At 36.5% G+C, this 17354-nt stretch overlaps 1 protein-coding gene and 1 long non-coding RNA gene across 2 annotated transcripts; one reads left to right on the forward strand and one right to left on the reverse strand.

The window, feature by feature from the left end:
* Nucleotides 1–256: 256 nt before the first annotated feature.
* On the forward strand, nt 257–2138 carry LOC121243726 (F-box protein PP2-B10-like). Its single transcript, XM_041141863.1, is given in 4 exon segments — nt 257–567; nt 569–778; nt 1427–1569; nt 1658–2138. Coding segments are annotated over 4 exon segments (882 nt in total). The 5' UTR covers nt 257–504; the 3' UTR covers nt 2124–2138.
* An 8395-nt stretch (nt 2139–10533) lies between these two features.
* LOC121243729 lies at nt 10534–16533 on the reverse strand. Its single transcript, XR_005936239.1, has 3 exons — nt 16466–16533; nt 13603–13605; nt 10534–10649 (listed from the first exon to the last, which is right to left on the reverse strand). It is a non-coding gene; the product is annotated as an uncharacterized LOC121243729 (long non-coding RNA).
* Between the last annotated feature and the right edge of the window lie 821 nt (nt 16534–17354).

Below are 17354 nucleotides of genomic sequence, written 5' to 3' on the forward strand. Positions count from 1 at the left end.
TCTTTAATAATATTTAAATTTCTATGAAAATTCGAAACATGATCTCAAAACTTCTTAGACTTCTTCATGAAAATTAAAGTTTGGCCCAACAAATTCTAAAACCTATGGCATGCAATAATTCTTCTTTAATTAATTTTTGTTTCGTTATTTTTTCATAAAGTGTGAGGATGTTTTTCTTTGTGAAAATATAAAGTACTTTATAATAAATAATGACCGATAAAAAACTTTCTTATTGTTATTCTCCTTTTTGAGTCCCTTTCAGAGACACAGAGAGAGGGAGAGAGATGTGAACACGTTGAACTTGTAATAACTTCCGAGAGAAGGAAGATAACAGGAGAGAACGGAAATGGATATCACCAAAACACTGCCTAATTATTGTTTATTCTGCTTTTGAGTCCCTTTCAAGCTTTTTCTTGATCTCTTTCTGCTCTCATTTTACTGCTGTTGCACACGTTGAACCTGTAATAACTTCCGAGAGAAGGAGAAGAACATGAGAGAACGGTTATGGATATTGCCAGAACACTGCCGGAAGAATGCATCGCCAACATAATTTCCGGCACATCCCCTCGGGGACGCATGTAGGTTGTCGCTGGTCTCCCGTGCCTTCGAATCCGCAGCAACTTCGAATCTCGTGTGGGAGAGGTTCCTGCCACCTGATTATCAAGAGATCATTTCATCGTCGTCATCATCGTCCTCATCCCTGAACCTGTTGACCAAGAAGAATCTTTATTTCCATCTTTGCGACAATCCAATTCTGATCGGAAACAGTAACAACATGGTAATCAACAAAAAGAAAACCTTGTTCTCTTTACCCTGTCATGTCTACCCAGTTTTGTCTACTTGCTATAAGCTAGGAATTCAGGGCTATTTTTCTATATTGTTTTTACTTCAAGATATACCCTTGCCATTGGAGTTCCTAATATGGATTAGTACATGTTGTGAGACAGAAAATGATTATATTGGAAAACTTTTCCAAATTCAAATAGATTGATTTCCTAGTGCTTTTTAAAGTGGCTATACTTTCTGGCTTGAATTCTTGTTTGTTAGATTTGAATGTGAGAGGTGCTTTAAGTCTGTAACTGTAGTCCCAATAATTTTTAATGGTAATTTTTGATGCTATCCTTGTTCTTCAAGTTCAAAACTCATTTTTCACATGGTAATTTGTCATATGTTCTGATAATAGCAACCACCTTTGACCCTTGTTCTTTGGTTCTGATCTATTCCTGTGAGATCACCACCTGTGTCTAAAAGCTTAAGCTGATGGGAATACGTAGATTTAAGGAATATTTATACTTGTCTTCACACTCTCCCTCACTTAACCTCAGAACCTCTGCTTTAATACTGTGTGAAATCACCACTTGATTTGATAACTCTAGACTTTTCTTCTTGTTTTGTAATCTCTTTGTCTGTGTCATTGATTGAACAGAGTTTCCAAATAGATAAACATAATGGGAAGAAATGTTTGATGCTGGCTGCGAGGGAGTTAAGTATAATATGGGGATCTGGAGACACTCCACATTACTGGGAATGGATTTCCTCAACTCAGTCACCGGTTCTACCCAAGTCTAGGTCTCTCTTCATCTTTCTGTTTTCTTGAGTATTGCATGCTTGTTTACCCTTTGCTGTTATTTATAGCAATGGTGTGTATAATGTGCAGATTCTCAGAACTAGCTCATCTTAGAAATGTTTGTTGGCTTGACATAAAAAGCAGAATTGAGACAAAAATCCTTTCCCCAAAAACAAAATATGTGGCATACTTTATCTACTTCATGGTGGATGGTTTCTATGGGTTTAACCTCCCTGTGAAAGTATCCATTAGACTAGAAAACGAGGTGGAAGGAGGTGATGCTACCAATGCTTATTTGAATCCAAGAATGCGGTCGGGTACAGATAATCGACAACGATCAAATGAGGAATTATTACAAATTAACCGACAGGATGGTCGACTTCCAATCAAGAGAGAGGATAGGTGGATGGAGATTGAGATTGGAGAATTCTTCAATGGCAGCCAAGTTGATGATCATGGAGCGGTCGAGATGTGCTTGAAGGAGGTTCAAGTCCTTAACTGGAAGTTTGGCCTTGTGGTCCATGGCATTGAGCTTCGGCCAAAAGAAGAAAGTTAATTAGTAAGAGATTGGTACCTATTTACTTTCTGAGCAAAGTACATTTGCTGTGAGACCTATTTTTTCTGCATTATATTATGAACAACGCTTTGAGGGTTGGTCTTGGACTATGTATATATATGCATGTATTGTGAATACATCGCAGGCATTGTTTGTGTCATGTAATGGGATTCTTACTGAGGGAAACTATGGTTATATGAACGCTTATATTCTACAAAGAAGGAATTACTTCATCTTCTGTAGGAACAAGCAAGGCATGCACAGCAATCTCTGAAATATCGTTTGTTTTGCCTGAACATAGCAAGGTAAGGGGTGGACATCCAATATCAAGAGCAACAGCGGGAGCTACCAGCGGGAAGAGTAGTTTTTTCCAACAAATAAATAACAAAATAAAAGTAACAGAACAAAAAACAAAAGCTGTCGTCAGTATATATGTAAGGACGGATATTAGGGGCTGCTCAAAACAATATAACAACACCTTAACCACTAAAAAAAATTAAAATAATTGTATGCGTATGGTTCTTAAAGTTAGCCCTACAATTTTTTTTTTAAAACTCGTTTAATCTTTCTTTTCTATTTTCTCTTTTCTAGGCTTGATTTTCTTCCCTTGAGTTCTCTTGAATAGTTTCCTTTATTAACACTAATCATATTAGGTTCTTTGTTAAAGAGGAAGCCTATTTATAACTCACACTTTTTGTTTATTATTGTAAATGAACTCTATATATCTCTAAATTGCTAAATACATGGATAACGTTTTTTTGAATAATTCTATTCTTTTTTTTTTTTTTTTGTTAAAGAATAATTCTATTCTTTAGTCAGTGTGTAGAGCACACCATCCACATAGCTTAAACAGTAAGATTTAGTTTGTAAGATTTTAATTTTAAAATATATATATCTTCCAAGTTAAATTATATCATGTAAGTACTTTATTAGGTGTGTTCTATATACCGGCTTGAAAATATTTTTTTTCATGTTTTTGATATATGAGTTCTTTTAGAATATTCGTTAGGTCTAGAGTAGAACACATTTTATAATTTGTCTATATTTTTTCTCCATCCTAAATCTAGGAAATCACCATCCATATTTTTATTTTTTGAACTAACTTTTTTAATTTTTGAATTATGCTCACAATAATTGTATATACTACATATACAACACAAACTGTATTATAAGAAATAGAGAATTATTGTAACTACAAAGAGATTATACAAAAATAAATCTACAAAGTGACGTGATTTGATGTTATATGTCAAATTGTAAAGTTATTTTTATCGTAAAGTAGATCTAATGGATCACATAAAATCATATCAGTTTATTTTCATATAATTTTTTTATGCATGTAGCACTTAAAAAAATATACATAAAATATAGCCGATTGGTGCATCTAATGCATATATGCACATGTTCATGATGAACTTTGTTTTAATTTCCAAGAAGGAAAAAATTAAGAGAGGAGAGACGAAAATGGATATCACCAAAACACTGCCGGAAGAATATGCATCGCCAATATAATTTCCAGCACATCTCCTCGCGATGCATGTAGGTTTTCGCTGGTCTCTTGAGCCTTCGAAAGCACTGCAACTTTGAATCTCGTGTGGGAGAGGTTTCTACCACCTGATTATCAGCACATCATTCGCTGTCGTCATCGTCATTGCCCTCATCCTTGAACATGTTGCGCAAGAAGGATCTTTATTTCCATCTTTGCGACAATCCAATCCTCATCGGCAATAGTAACATGGTGATAAGCAAAAGGATATAACCTACTACTTAACTTTACCTGATGTTTAGTTGATATGAGCTAGGAAGGCCTACTTTTCTATAAATATAAATAAATATATATATATATATATATATTGCTGCAAGAACTACCCTCGTCATTGGTCCTCGTTAAGATAAATATAAATGATTGAATCTACATTTTTCAATCAGTTTAAATTTTTGGGACAAGTGATAATTATATGTAGTATCAAAGCAGAACTTTTAAATTTACTCTATACTTTGTCCAATTAATTAAATAATGAACATTGAAGGGGAGTTTGGCTTACATGTGATGAGAGTGTTAAGACAAATGATTAAATTACCTATTTCTATCAATTTTTAACTTTTGGGACAAGTAATGTATTCATAGTCTGATCGATTAGCTAGCTTGTTGTGAAACTTAATTAAAATGGTTATTTATGGAAAACATTGTTTCTAAGTATGCAATATTATACCTTCTCTGAGAAAGATTGATTTCCTTAGTGCTTATTTAAGTCGCTTTTCTTGCTGGCTTGATCTTTCTTGGTTTGAGATTCCCTTTCCAGAAAGTTTTGTTTATTAGGTTTGAATGTGAGAGGTGCTACAATTGCAATCCTATAATAGTACCTGTAATTTTAATGCCATCTTTGTTCTTGAAGTTCCAAATATATTTTCCTCATGGTAGCTTTTCATATGTTCCAATAATAGCAAGCACATTTGGTTGGGATCATATTTCATGAACTTGAGGTTAAAGTGTCACTTCTGTTGAACTGCAGTTTATAATATTCATGATTTACTTCCGAATTCTTTGCTTTGTTCTGTCCTTGCTGTTGGGGAAATCAACACAGCGGAAGGAATAAAAGCAGAAATAAAAGAGCACACCCATGTACTCAGTGACATCAAGAATTTAACGTGGTTCGGCAAATGCCTACATCCACAGAAAAGAGCTTCACTAATAAATAGTGGAACACAAGAAAATATTTCAGAGGAGGAGGATCACACTCCACTCAACTCAACTCTCTTATTTTCTCTCAGAGCTCTTCCGGCTCTCTCTTTTCTTTTCTCCTTAGGTGTATCTGAGACTTTTGCTGGGAGCCTCAATTTATAGGCAAATATCAGTATGAATGCAATTAATTGCATTCAATATGTAACTGCAAATGCAGTTACCTGTTGAACGCTGAGCAGCAGTTGTTGACTGCTCAGGCTCGGCATGGACTTAAACAATTCTCCCCCTCCATGCCCATTTACCTAGATGCTATCCATCCTATCTATGTTTCTGCATAACTCAAGCTTCTCACTTGTAACTACCTTCGTCAGCATGTCCGTTGGATTCTCTTTCGTATGGATATCCAATGATAGCGGATATCAATATGTTTGGTGTGGGAATGGTACATTGAATTCTTGCTCAAGTCTAGAGCACTTTGACTATCACAATGTACCTTGTAGTCTTCTTGACTAACCCCTATTTCTTGGAGAAAACGCTTCATTCACAACATCTCTTTCCCAGCTTCTGCTGCGGCAATGTACTTTGCCTCTGTTGTAGATAAAGCAACACATTTCTGCAATTTGGACTGCCAAGAGACAGCTCCTCCTGCAAAGGTGAAGAGAAATCCTGAAATAGATTTCCTGTTATCCAGATCTCCTAACATATTTGAATCTGTATAGCCTTCCAAAACTAGTTTAGCTCCCCCAAAACACAAGCACATCTTTGATGTACCTTTCAGGTACCTGAGAATCCACTTGATTGCTTCCCAATGATCTTTTCCTAGATTTGAAAGGAATCTGCTCACCATGCCTACAACATGAGCAATATCTGGTCTGCTACAGACCATTGCATACATTAGGCTTCCTACTACTGAAGAGTAGGAGACTGCTTCCATTTCTTCAATCTCTTTCTTTGAAGAAGGACACGAGCTCTTGCTCAACTTGAAGTGGTTAGCAAGTGGAGTATTGACTGGCTTAGCATCTCCCATGTTGAAACGTTTGATAACCCGTTTAACATATTTTTATTGTGATAGCTACACCCTTTTGACTTTCCTATCACGAACAATCTTCATGCCCAAAATTTGCTGTGCTCGGCCTAAGTCCTTCATGTCAAAGGACTTGGATAGTTCATTCTTTAGTTTGTTAATCATGGACCTATCCTCACCAATGATTAACATATCATCAACGTAAAGAAGGAGTATGACAAACTTGTCATCTTGGAATCTTCGAACATAGACACACTAATCTGCAACAAGTCTCTTGTAACCATGACTCATCATGAATGAGTCGAACTTCTTGTACCATTGCCGCGGCGCTTGCTTGAGGCCATCGAGACTTTTCTTTAGCTTGCAGACTAAGTGATTTTTCTCTGGAGCTTCAAACCTTTCCGGTTGCTCCATATAGATTTCCTCCTCCAAATCTCCATAGAGAAAGGTTGTCTTCACATCCATCTGTTTGAGTTCCAAATTCAAGCTAGCTACCAATCGGATTGACATCATTTTCACCATCGGAGTAAATATTTCGTCAAAGTTGATTCCCTTCTTCTGCTGGAATCCTTTGACAACCAATCTGGCCTTGTGCTTTATCAGCTTTCCTTGGCCATCTTTCTTCAGCTTGAACACCCATTTGTTCTTTAGGGCTTTCTTTCCTTCAGGAAGTTTCACCAACTCATAGGTCTGATTTTTCTACAAAAAACTCATCTCTTCTTGCATTGCCTGCACCCATAGGCTTCTATCAATATGAGTTTGAACTTCCTGGAAACTCTCCAGCTCCCCCTCATTAGTAAGCAGAATATAGTCTGATTCCGGATATCTCCTCGACAGAATTAGTAGGCGGCCTCTTGCCGATCTTCTTGGTTGAGCTTCATCAACCAAATGAGGTTCATCACCATCTAACCTTTGTGGTGGTACACCAGCTTCTGGTGGAAAGGGTTCTTGCTCCCCCTGCTCGACACCCTGAGCTTCTTCTTCTGCTTCTGGATCTCGATCTTGCATATCCTCATTATCTGTGGTGAACTGTAATGGTGCAGAATCTAGAGTATAGGAACTAAGCTCTATTGATATCGAGGAAGCTTCAGTTCCTATATGCTGGTTTTCATGGAACACAACGTCCTTACTTCTGATAATTCTCTTTGTCACTGGATCTCATAACTTGTATCCGAATTCTTTATCTCCATATCCAACAAAGATACATAGAGTTAACTTGACATCGAGCTTCTGTCTCATCTCCTTGGATACGTGTGCAAAGGATTTGCACCCAAACACTCTCTGGTAAGAGTAAGAGACATCTTTTCTAGACCGAACATTCTCAGGAACTTCAAATTCCAGTGGTGCAGAAGGTGATCTGTTGATCAAGTAACAGGAAACATGAACAACTTCACTCCAAAATGGCTTTGGTAACTTGGCCATACTGAGCATGCATCTTGTTCTTTCAATGATGGTCCGATTCATTCTTTCGGCTACACCATTGTGCTGAGGGGTATATGGGACCGTCTTCTCATGTCGAATACTGCGATCAGCGCAGTATGCAACGAATCTTTTAGAAATATATTCTCCTCCATTGTCCGTTCGTAGGCACTTCAACTTCTTTTCCGTCTCTCTTTCCACTAGGGTGTGGAAACTCTTGAAGTGCTCGAAGACCTGATCCTTTAATTTCAAAGCATATACCCAGACCTTTCGTGAAGCATCATCAATGAATGTCATGAAATATCTGTTACCTCCCAATGACTATTTTTCCATGGGACCGCATACATCAAAGTGTACCAGACTCAACAACTCTGATCTTTTCTTCGTAGAGGAATTAAATGAGACTCTGCATTGTTTACTAAACAAACAGTACTCACAAGGGCTTAACGATTTTCCTTTGGCAACTTTGATGAGTGCTTTCTTCACAAGCGTATCCAACCCTTTCTCACCCATGTGTCCGAGTCTCTTGTGCCACAGATTCGGTGATGCCTCGTCTTCCACTGCATTGAGGCTATTAGAACCGATCTTCATATGGGTCTTGTACAACGAACTGAAAATATGTCCTCGGGCAACAACCATGGCACCTTGTGACAGCTTCCAAGTGCCTCTACTGAAGTAGCTGTCATAACCCTGTCAATCAAGGGTTGTTCCCAAAATCAGGTTAAGCCGAAGGTCAGGAATGTGTCGAACATCCTTCAACACCATGGTGCAACCAATGTTGGTTTTTATCTGCACTTCGCCAACTCCCACGATTTTCAAGGAACTGGTGTTTCCCATCCATACCCTATCAAAGTCTCCTACTTTGTACGTAGTGAAAAATTCACTATAGGAAGTGGCGTGGTATGATGCTGCTGTGTCTACCACCCACTCTACATCGTGGCTTGCCACGTGCAGACACGTCTCGTCACTGGTGGAGAGTATTGCCACATCTCCCGAAAGAGTGACAAGAGTTTCACCATCTTTTTTCTTCAACTTACTGCTTTGACCTTGTTCCCTTAAAAAGTTGCGGTAGTTTTTCCTCATGTGACCCTTTTTGCCACAATGGTAACACTTCATGTTACCCATCTACTGGTTCTTGCTACTGTTGGACCTTCCACGTGATTGAGACTTTCCTCTGTTTATGCCTCCACTTCTCCCTCTATCATTACCTTGAGGCCTTTCTCTACTCTCGGTGACAAGGACATGAGTTTGATTCATGCTCGTCTCTTTTCATCTGGCATCCTCATTGAACAAGGCATCCTTAACCATCGTCATGGTAAGTTTACCATCTGGAGTAGAGTTACTAAGGGAGACCACCAGCCTCTCCTAACTGTCTGGTAATGAACTGAGAAGTAGCAAAGCTTGTTCTTCATCGCCAATATTCAACTTGACGGACCCGAGCTAGTTAACTAGGTTTTGAAACTCGCTAGTGTGCTCGGCAACATAGGTGTCACTCTTCAACTTCAAGTTAACAAGCCGTCTCATCAAGAGGGCATTGTTTCGAGCAGTCCTATCTTGATACATATCATCTAACTTTTTCGATAGGTTATATGCATCTGTCTCTTGGGCCACGTGGTGAAAGACACTATAGTCAATCCATTGCTTGATCTGACCGATAGTATTCTTGTGCATCTTATTCCACACTTGATCCGTAAATTCATCTAGCTTCTTCCCTTTATTTTCCAAGGGGTCAGACAGATCTTTACAGTTCAAGAGATCCTCCATCCGAGGTCTCTAGAGACTGTAGTTTGAGGCAGTCAAATTTATCATGGCGCCTGATTCTGAATCCTCCATGGATTTAGTCTGATTCTAAATACAAAATGCAATTACAGGATTTTTGAGGTGGAATATCGAAAAAAGGGATAGAACCGTTGTGTTTGGAACGCCTGATTTTGTTGGAAACGAGTCTTGTTTCGTCAAAATCGGACTCAGATAGCACAAGGAATGAGCAAAAAAACTAAAACAAGAACTTTGTCGCCCGTACAACGCGTACGATGCGAAAAATGAGCCAAAACTCTCTCGAGCGTGTGGGATTCAAGCGCTAGGCACCTCTGGAGCGCGTGCGGCGCATGGGAGAGCGTGGGCTTCACGCGCTCAACACCTCTAGAGTGCGTGCGGCGTGTGGGAGAGCGTGGGCTTCACACGCTCGGCACCTCTGGAGCGCGTGCGATGCGTGGGGTAGCGTTGGTTTCACGTGCTCAAGCCTCTCCTGGGCGTGTGTGGCGCGTGTAGAGAGTGGGCTCACTCTCCGACCTTCAGATGGTGCATGGGGGTGCGTGCAGCGTCCGTTCGGCCTCTAGTTTTCACTGCTTTTCTTATCTCGATGAGATGAACACAGTAGTATGCGCAAATTTGCAAACTGAGCAATGCACTAAAAATTATTTTTCTGTAAAAACTCCTCCCAACAATCGCTCTGATACCACTTGTTGGGGAAATGAACACAGCGGAAGGAATAAAAGCAGAAATAAAAGAGCACAACCATGTACTCAGTGATACCAAGAATTTAACATGGTTCGACAAATGCCTACATCTACAGAAAAGAACTTCACTAATAAATAGTGGAACACAAGAAAATATTTCAGAGGAGGAGGATCACACTCCACTCAACTCAACTCAACTTAACTCTCTTCTTTTCTCTCAGAGCTCTCCGGGCTCTCTCTTTTCTTTTCTCCTTAGATGTATCTGAGACTCTCGCTGGGAGCATCAATTTATAGGCAAATATCAGTATGAATGCATTTAATTGCATTCAATATGTAACTGCAAATGCAGTTACCTGTTGAACGCTGAGAAGCATTTGTTGACTGCTCAGGCTCGGCATGGACTTAAATAAACAACCACTTAAAATGTATCATATCAACAACTGTGATTTGTGATAAAAACAAAGTTGGGATAAATAGCATGTCAGAATAGCATTTCTCTTTCCCATAACAACTACTACATTCCTTCTAACTTCCCTTCAAGTTACACAAGAAGGGGGAGGAGTTACTTCATGTCCAGGAAGAGCATGGTAGGAGGTTTTGGTGCTGTAAAATTTTGTGTGAACATAAGCAATGGTTGGAATCCATGGTAGCATGGTACCTTGCTGCAAGTTCACCATATACAGTTACTCTGTTGCCCAGATGACTAACACAAGAGGGGGTGAATTGAGTTGTATTTAAAAAATCCGCAATTATAAACAAAATATACAATATAAAATATGAATAAAATACAATGCAATAGTAAAAATAAAAAGTAAGGAGAAGAGGAAGCAAACTCAAGTATTTTAATGAGGTTCAGCCTCACTGCTTACGTCCTCGCCTCAAACTACCCCTTGAGGATTCCCAAATTCACTATCCAATCTCTTTCAGGTGGAGATAGAAACCTATTACACATTTCAGCAATACCGCTACAAAGAATCTGTGTAGAACACCCTCTACACTTGCAATCACGTTACACGTGGTGATTCAACGTCTATTTCCTGTGTAGAACACCTTCTACACACACAAAGGTTATACACAACATTTTACTGATACAAGAGCTGATAGTGGGTAGGTTATCAGAAAACACTCATTGATGAGTGGAATAAGAACAATACAACGCAAAACTATATCTCTTTCAAAATGAACAATGATTAAGGCTTAATGCTTAGAGAAGAGAGATTGAAAGCTTTGAATGAATGATGTAAAACTTGCAATAATGTGTTTTAAATTTGAAGATCTCAAATGAGCTATTTATAGACATATGAGACTTCATTTTCAAATTTAAATCAAAATATTCAATTCAAAATTTTACTTTTCACAATTGTCAAAGACAACACCATTCACTTTTTAAAATATTCAAATCAAAATTTCACTTTCTTGAAATTGTCAAAGACAACATTATTTTCTTTTGAAAAGTTTCAAACAAAACATGCACATGTGAAAGATAACAATCAATCATCTTTCAATGTTTCAAAATTCAAACTTTCAATCATCAAATATGTCATGCACATGTGAAAAATGCAATTTGATGTTTTATGAGAAAATATTAATTTAGAACCTTAATCCAATTTCGAATTTTATCAAAAGATTTACAAAATTACTCTAAGAGTTTTATTTGTAAGCTTGTTCCATTTCTTGCTCATGTTTGATTTGCTCATATGCTTGGCTCCATTGTGTAGACAACTTGAGTTTGAGATTCCTTTATACTTGAATTCATTTGTTATCATTAAAATCCATATGTAGATATGTAATTATATGAAACTTGAAACCTTGGGTTCAATAATCTCCCCCTTTTTTATGATGACAAATACTTAGTAGCACTCTGAAACCTGTAGCAATACTTAAGCTCCTCCTGAGAATGTGCGTTAGTTTTTCAAGTAATAGATAAACATAATTCCAAGCATATATAAACAAGCTTTATAAATAAAGCATTGGAAAGAACATGTTAATGTTCTAGTCTAAAACTTCTCCCCCTTTTGGCATCATTAAAAAGGAACTGCAGCAAGCAATGCCAATTGACTGATCAAAACGGTGCGTTTGTAGAAATTGTGGAGAGCTGAATAATTGGAGTCGCCCGGTCCTAACAAGTGTCGCAAAACCCGGAGCCGCTTGGGTCCAGATACGTGCCGCAAAACACAGAGCCGCCTGGGTCCCTCAAGCGTGCCACAAAACATAGAGCCGCCTAGGTCCCTGACGCAAGCTGCAAGGCCTCGAGCCCCACCCCGGTCCCACCTGGATTAACTCTAACATCTTTTGCAGAGATTTGAATGCTCTGGGCTTATATAAAAAGACCATTTTCACCCTTCGACTACCCATATAACAAATTCTCACATTGCCTATTGATCTAGTTTCTTGTTTATCCAGAACGATATGGCCGAGCAATATTCTTCCAATAATGTTCCAGATTTGAATTAAGAACCCTTTATGCCTCAACTACTAATTTTCTCTCATGAGGCTGTCAACACAATAATAGGAGCAGAGATGCATTTTTCTAGCATGACTGATACTGAGGTTGTTGCAAGATCAAGAATGCTCAGTGCTCAATATGCTGCCGCGATTACAACCATGTCTCGGAGGTTACTGGCAAGGGTTCGTGAGGTTGATCAGCTTAACAATCAAATATCTGAGCTGCATCAAAGACTTGCTAATAAAAGTAGAAAGAATAAAATATTAAAACAAGAAAACAAAGAGTTGAAAAAATTTGTGGACTGGTACGCTCAAAACCTGCAACCACGAATAGAGGAGTTGGAACGAGAGAGAGAACAAATACAAAGTCAATATCAGCAGCTAACAACAGAGGTTCAGCGTTTACGAGAAAAATAGGGATAGTCTGCAGTTAATCTCATTGGTTTAACTAAATAAAATATGCACCCAGCATATCTTGTAATCTGATAGCTTGTCTTGTTCTCATTTTCATCCCTATAAAATCAGTCTTAAGTTTTATTTCATTTGCATCGACTCTTCTTTGCTGTCTGAAATCCATCTGCATTCTCGCTCTCTAAGCTTTTTCTTTAATGGCTCAATAATCTTCTTCCAACAATCCCCTTGTTCATTACATGGGGTATTCTGCACCTGGGCCACCAGTTGTTTCTGCATTTACCATAGGTGCCAAGATGCAGTAAGAGAATGATCTGACTAACAAGTCAGATGATGACGCCATTTATGAACTTGTGAGTCTCGGTACTCGATACTCATCATCCATTGTCGCATTTTCTCGACGATTGTAGTCCAAAAATCGTGAGGTTGAAAAGCTTAACGAGAATATTTATAAACTTCAACGACTTATTCATGAGTTTAACAAAAAAAATAGGATATTTAAAGTAGGAGAATAAGGATTTAAAATCCTTACTTGTCTCTTCATTTCGACTGCGTCATCCTTTAGATAAGGATAACATGCTGATATATGAAGAATAAGAGCACTTGAAAAATGAGGTTAAAAGTCTTAAGTTTTTGTAAGACGTTTGAGATAATAAAATAAAAATGTTTGATAAATATTCATGGTATGCATCATTCTTATTTCCCTTCTAATCATGCATAATCTATCTTCTGGCAGAGGTTTTGTGAAAATGTCTGGCCAACTGATCGTGTGTGCTTGTTAATTCTATTACAATATCGCTCTTCTGCACATGATCTTGAAGAAAATGATATCTAATCTGCATCTGAGTAGCTGATTAGATCAAAAGAAGTGTGCTTAGGATACCATAACTCTAGGTCAATTGTATTAGCAAGATATCTAAGAATGCACTTAACTACACATAAGCGCATAAGCATACACTAAACATAATATCTGATCTACTGGCTGTCAAATATAATAGACTACCAATCATATCTCGATATACTTTTGAGTGAACTGACTTACTGGTTTCATCCTTGTCAAGTTTGGTTGATGGGCTTATTAGTGTTCCAATTTCCTTCGTACTTGGTTTGCAATCCGAGTAAGAATTTAAATTCTCCCATCATACTCATTTCAAATTCTTCCTGCATACTTTTAGCAAAAACTTGGCACATATTTTCATCAATAGCACCAAATATTATATCATCCACATAAATTTAAATACAAAGAATATAGTCATTTTTGTGTTAAAAGAAAATGATTGTATCGATTTTTCCTCTTGAAAAACCTTTTTAATCAAGAAACCACTAAGTCTCTCATACCAAGCTCTAGGAGCTTATTAAGTCCATATAGTGCTTTTGTGAACTTGAAAACATGATTTAGAGTAATATGATTTTCAAAACCTGAAGGTTGCTCAACATTTATAAAACCATTTTAGAAAGCACTTTTAATATCCATTTGAAAAACTTTGAAATCTTTATAACAAGTATAAGCAAGTAGCATTCGAATAGTTTCTAATCTTGCGACCGGTGCATATGTCTCACCATAATCGATTCATTCTTCTTAATTGAAGCCTTGGGCTACAAGTCGAGCCTTGTTTCTAGTGAAAACTTCGGACTCATCTTTTTTTGTTTCTAAAAAACCATTTTGTTCCAATAATAGTATGAGTTTTGGATCTCGGAACAAGTGTCCAAACATTATTTCTTTCAAGTTGATTTAGCTCTTCTTGCATACCTAGAATCCAAGATTCATCAAGAAGTGTTTCATCAATATTTTTTGGTTCAATCTTAGATAAAAAAGCAGTATGATTGCAAACATTTCTAAGAGATGATCAAGTACTTACACCTCGTGAAGGTTCTCATAGAATTTGTTCCGCTAGATGATCTTTTACAAGTTTTCACTGTTTGGTTGCATCTTGGATTAAGTTTTAATGATCTTTCCTAATGTCTCCAAATGTCACGTATCTTGAACATTCACTAATCTAAAAATCATTTACTTTTGCTTATAGAGGACTTCATACATACCTACAAAAATAATTAAAATTGTTTTTCTTGGTACCCAAGCTCTTTGGGTCCTTCATTTAATAGTATTAGAAGAAATAGGATTTTTAGGTACCCATATAGCCCTAATAGTCATTGCATGTTTTCTTCTAATATGACAAGCATGATAATTATGACCATTTCTATTACAAAAATTGCAAATAATATGTGACATATACGAAGAACTTGAGTGATTATAATAGTATATTTATTTGAAAATTTTCTTTTATCAAAATAATTTTGAATACTAGATTTTGATTTAGAAGAATTATCAAAGAAGTTTTTATAAGGTTTGTATTTTTGTTTTGGCATATATCACAAGCCTGCCTTGCCAAAAACTTCTTTGACTACCAAGAAGTTTTTTAAAATTTCTTTTCCCGTTTGTAAATTTTTCAACAATCTTTTCTAAACCAGTCACTTTCTTTTTCAACTCATGATTTTCATCTTTCGAAATGATGTTTTCTTTACTTAAAATATCAATTTTGTTTGTTAAAGAAGAATTTTTCTTTTTTCAAAGTAGTATATTTTATACCCAATTTCTCAATTTCCTCGTATACATCTTCTAAGACAACTTGCAATTCTTCATATGAAGGATTTTCAAAATTGTCAAGATTTGTTACCTCAGTGTCGTCTTTAGCCATGAGACAAAGATTTGCAGATTCTCCATTACTTGCTTCGCTATTTGAGCTTCTTGAATCATCATCCCATGTAACTTTCATTGCTTTCGTTTTCACTTTGTCATCACTTTCATCATCTTCATCACTTTCGCTTTCATGAGGACAACTTTAAGTGCCAAGCTCTTTTTTGGCTTTCATTCTTCTGTTTCTTCTTTTTTCAATGTGTACTCATGTGTGGTAAGTGACTCAATGAGTTCATTTACTTCGAATTTCTTGAGGTCTCTAGTTTCAAGAATCGCCGTCACTTTTGATTACTAGCGTTTTGGTAGAGAGTTGAGAATTTTTCTTACTATCTCGACGCTGGAATAAACCTTACCGAGAGCTGTCAAGCTGTTTATAATGTTAGTAAAACGAGTGTACATAGTAGAAATAGATTCATCATCATTCATTTTAAAAATTTCATATTCATGAGTAAGAATATAAATTTTTGATTCCTTGACTTGCAAAATTCCTTCATAAGTAACTTCCAAGTTATCCCAAATTTCCTTTGTTATCTTGCAAGTCATTATTCTATTGAACTCATTCCCGTCGAGAGCATTATATAAAAGATAGCCGTTGAGTTCAATGTTGTAATTTTATCGTCTTCACGATCGAACTCTTCTTCTTCCTTTTTGACTTTTACTCCATCAACAACTTTTGTTGGAATATAAGGTTCATTTATAACGCATATCCAAATTGCTCGACCTTGAGATTGAATGAAAATTCTCATTCTAACTTTCTAGGATATGTAATTGTCTCCGCAAAATAGTAGAGGCCGATTGCTAGATTGGCCTTACCAAATGTAGTTGCAATGTTAACCTTAAGATTTTAACTCAAAAGATAGTTAATCTAATAAAGAAGCTCGTGGCTCTAATACCAATTGTTGCCCAGATTACTAATACAAGAGGGAGGTGAATTGAGTTGTATTTAAAAAATTCACAATTATAAACAAAATATACAATATAAAATATGAATAAAATACGATACAACAGTAAAAATAAAGAGTAAGGATAAGAGGAAGCAAACTCAGTATTTTAACGAGATTCAACCCCACTGCCTATGTCCTCGTATCAAGCTACCCCTTGAGGATTCCCAAAGCCATTATCCAATCTCCTTCAGGTGGAGATGGAAACCTATTACACATTTGAGCAATACCGCTACAAAGAATTCGTATATAACACCCTCTACACTTACAATCACCTTACACGTGTTGATTCAACGTCTATTCCCTGTGTAGAACACCTTCTACACACACAAGGGTTATGCACACACTTTTACTGATATAAGAGCTGATAGTAGGTAGGTTATCAAAAAACACTCCTCAATGAGTGGAACAAGAACAATACAACGCAAAACTATATATCTTTCAAAATGAACAAGGATTAATGCTCAATGCTTAGAGAAGAGAGATTGAAAGTTTTGAATGAATGATGTAAAACTTGCAATAATTTGTTTTAAATTTGAAGATCTCAAATGAGCTATTTATAGGCATATGAGACTTCATTTTCAAATTTAAAAAGATTCACATGTCAAAAACAATATCATTCACTTTTCAAAATTTTCAAATCAAAGTTTTACTTTCTTGAAATTATCAAAGACAACATCATTCACCTTTCAAAATATTCAAATCAAAATTTTACTTTTCGCAATTGTCAAAGACAATATCATTCATTTTTCAAAATATTCAAATCAAAATTTCACTTTTCAAAATTGTCAAAAACATCATCATTCACTTTTCAAAATATTCAAATCAAAGTTTCACTTTCTTGAAATTGTCAAAGAAAACATTATTTACTTTTGAAAAGTTTCAAACAAAACATGCACATGTGAAATATGACAATCAATCATCTTTCAATGTTTCAAAATTTAAACTTTTAATCTTCAAATATGTCATGCACATGTGAAAAATGCAATTTGATGTTTTATGAGAAAATATTAATTTTGAACCTTAATCCAATTTCGAATTTTTTCAAGAGATTTAAAAAATTACTCTAAGAGCTTTATTTATAAACTTGTTCCTTTTCTTGCTCATGTTTAATTTGTTGATGTGCTTGGCTCCATTGTATAGACAACTTGAGT

This window comes from Juglans microcarpa x Juglans regia, chromosome 8D (assembly GCF_004785595.1).
Source record: "Juglans microcarpa x Juglans regia isolate MS1-56 chromosome 8D, Jm3101_v1.0, whole genome shotgun sequence".
Lineage (NCBI taxonomy): Eukaryota > Viridiplantae > Streptophyta > Magnoliopsida > Fagales > Juglandaceae > Juglans > Juglans microcarpa x Juglans regia.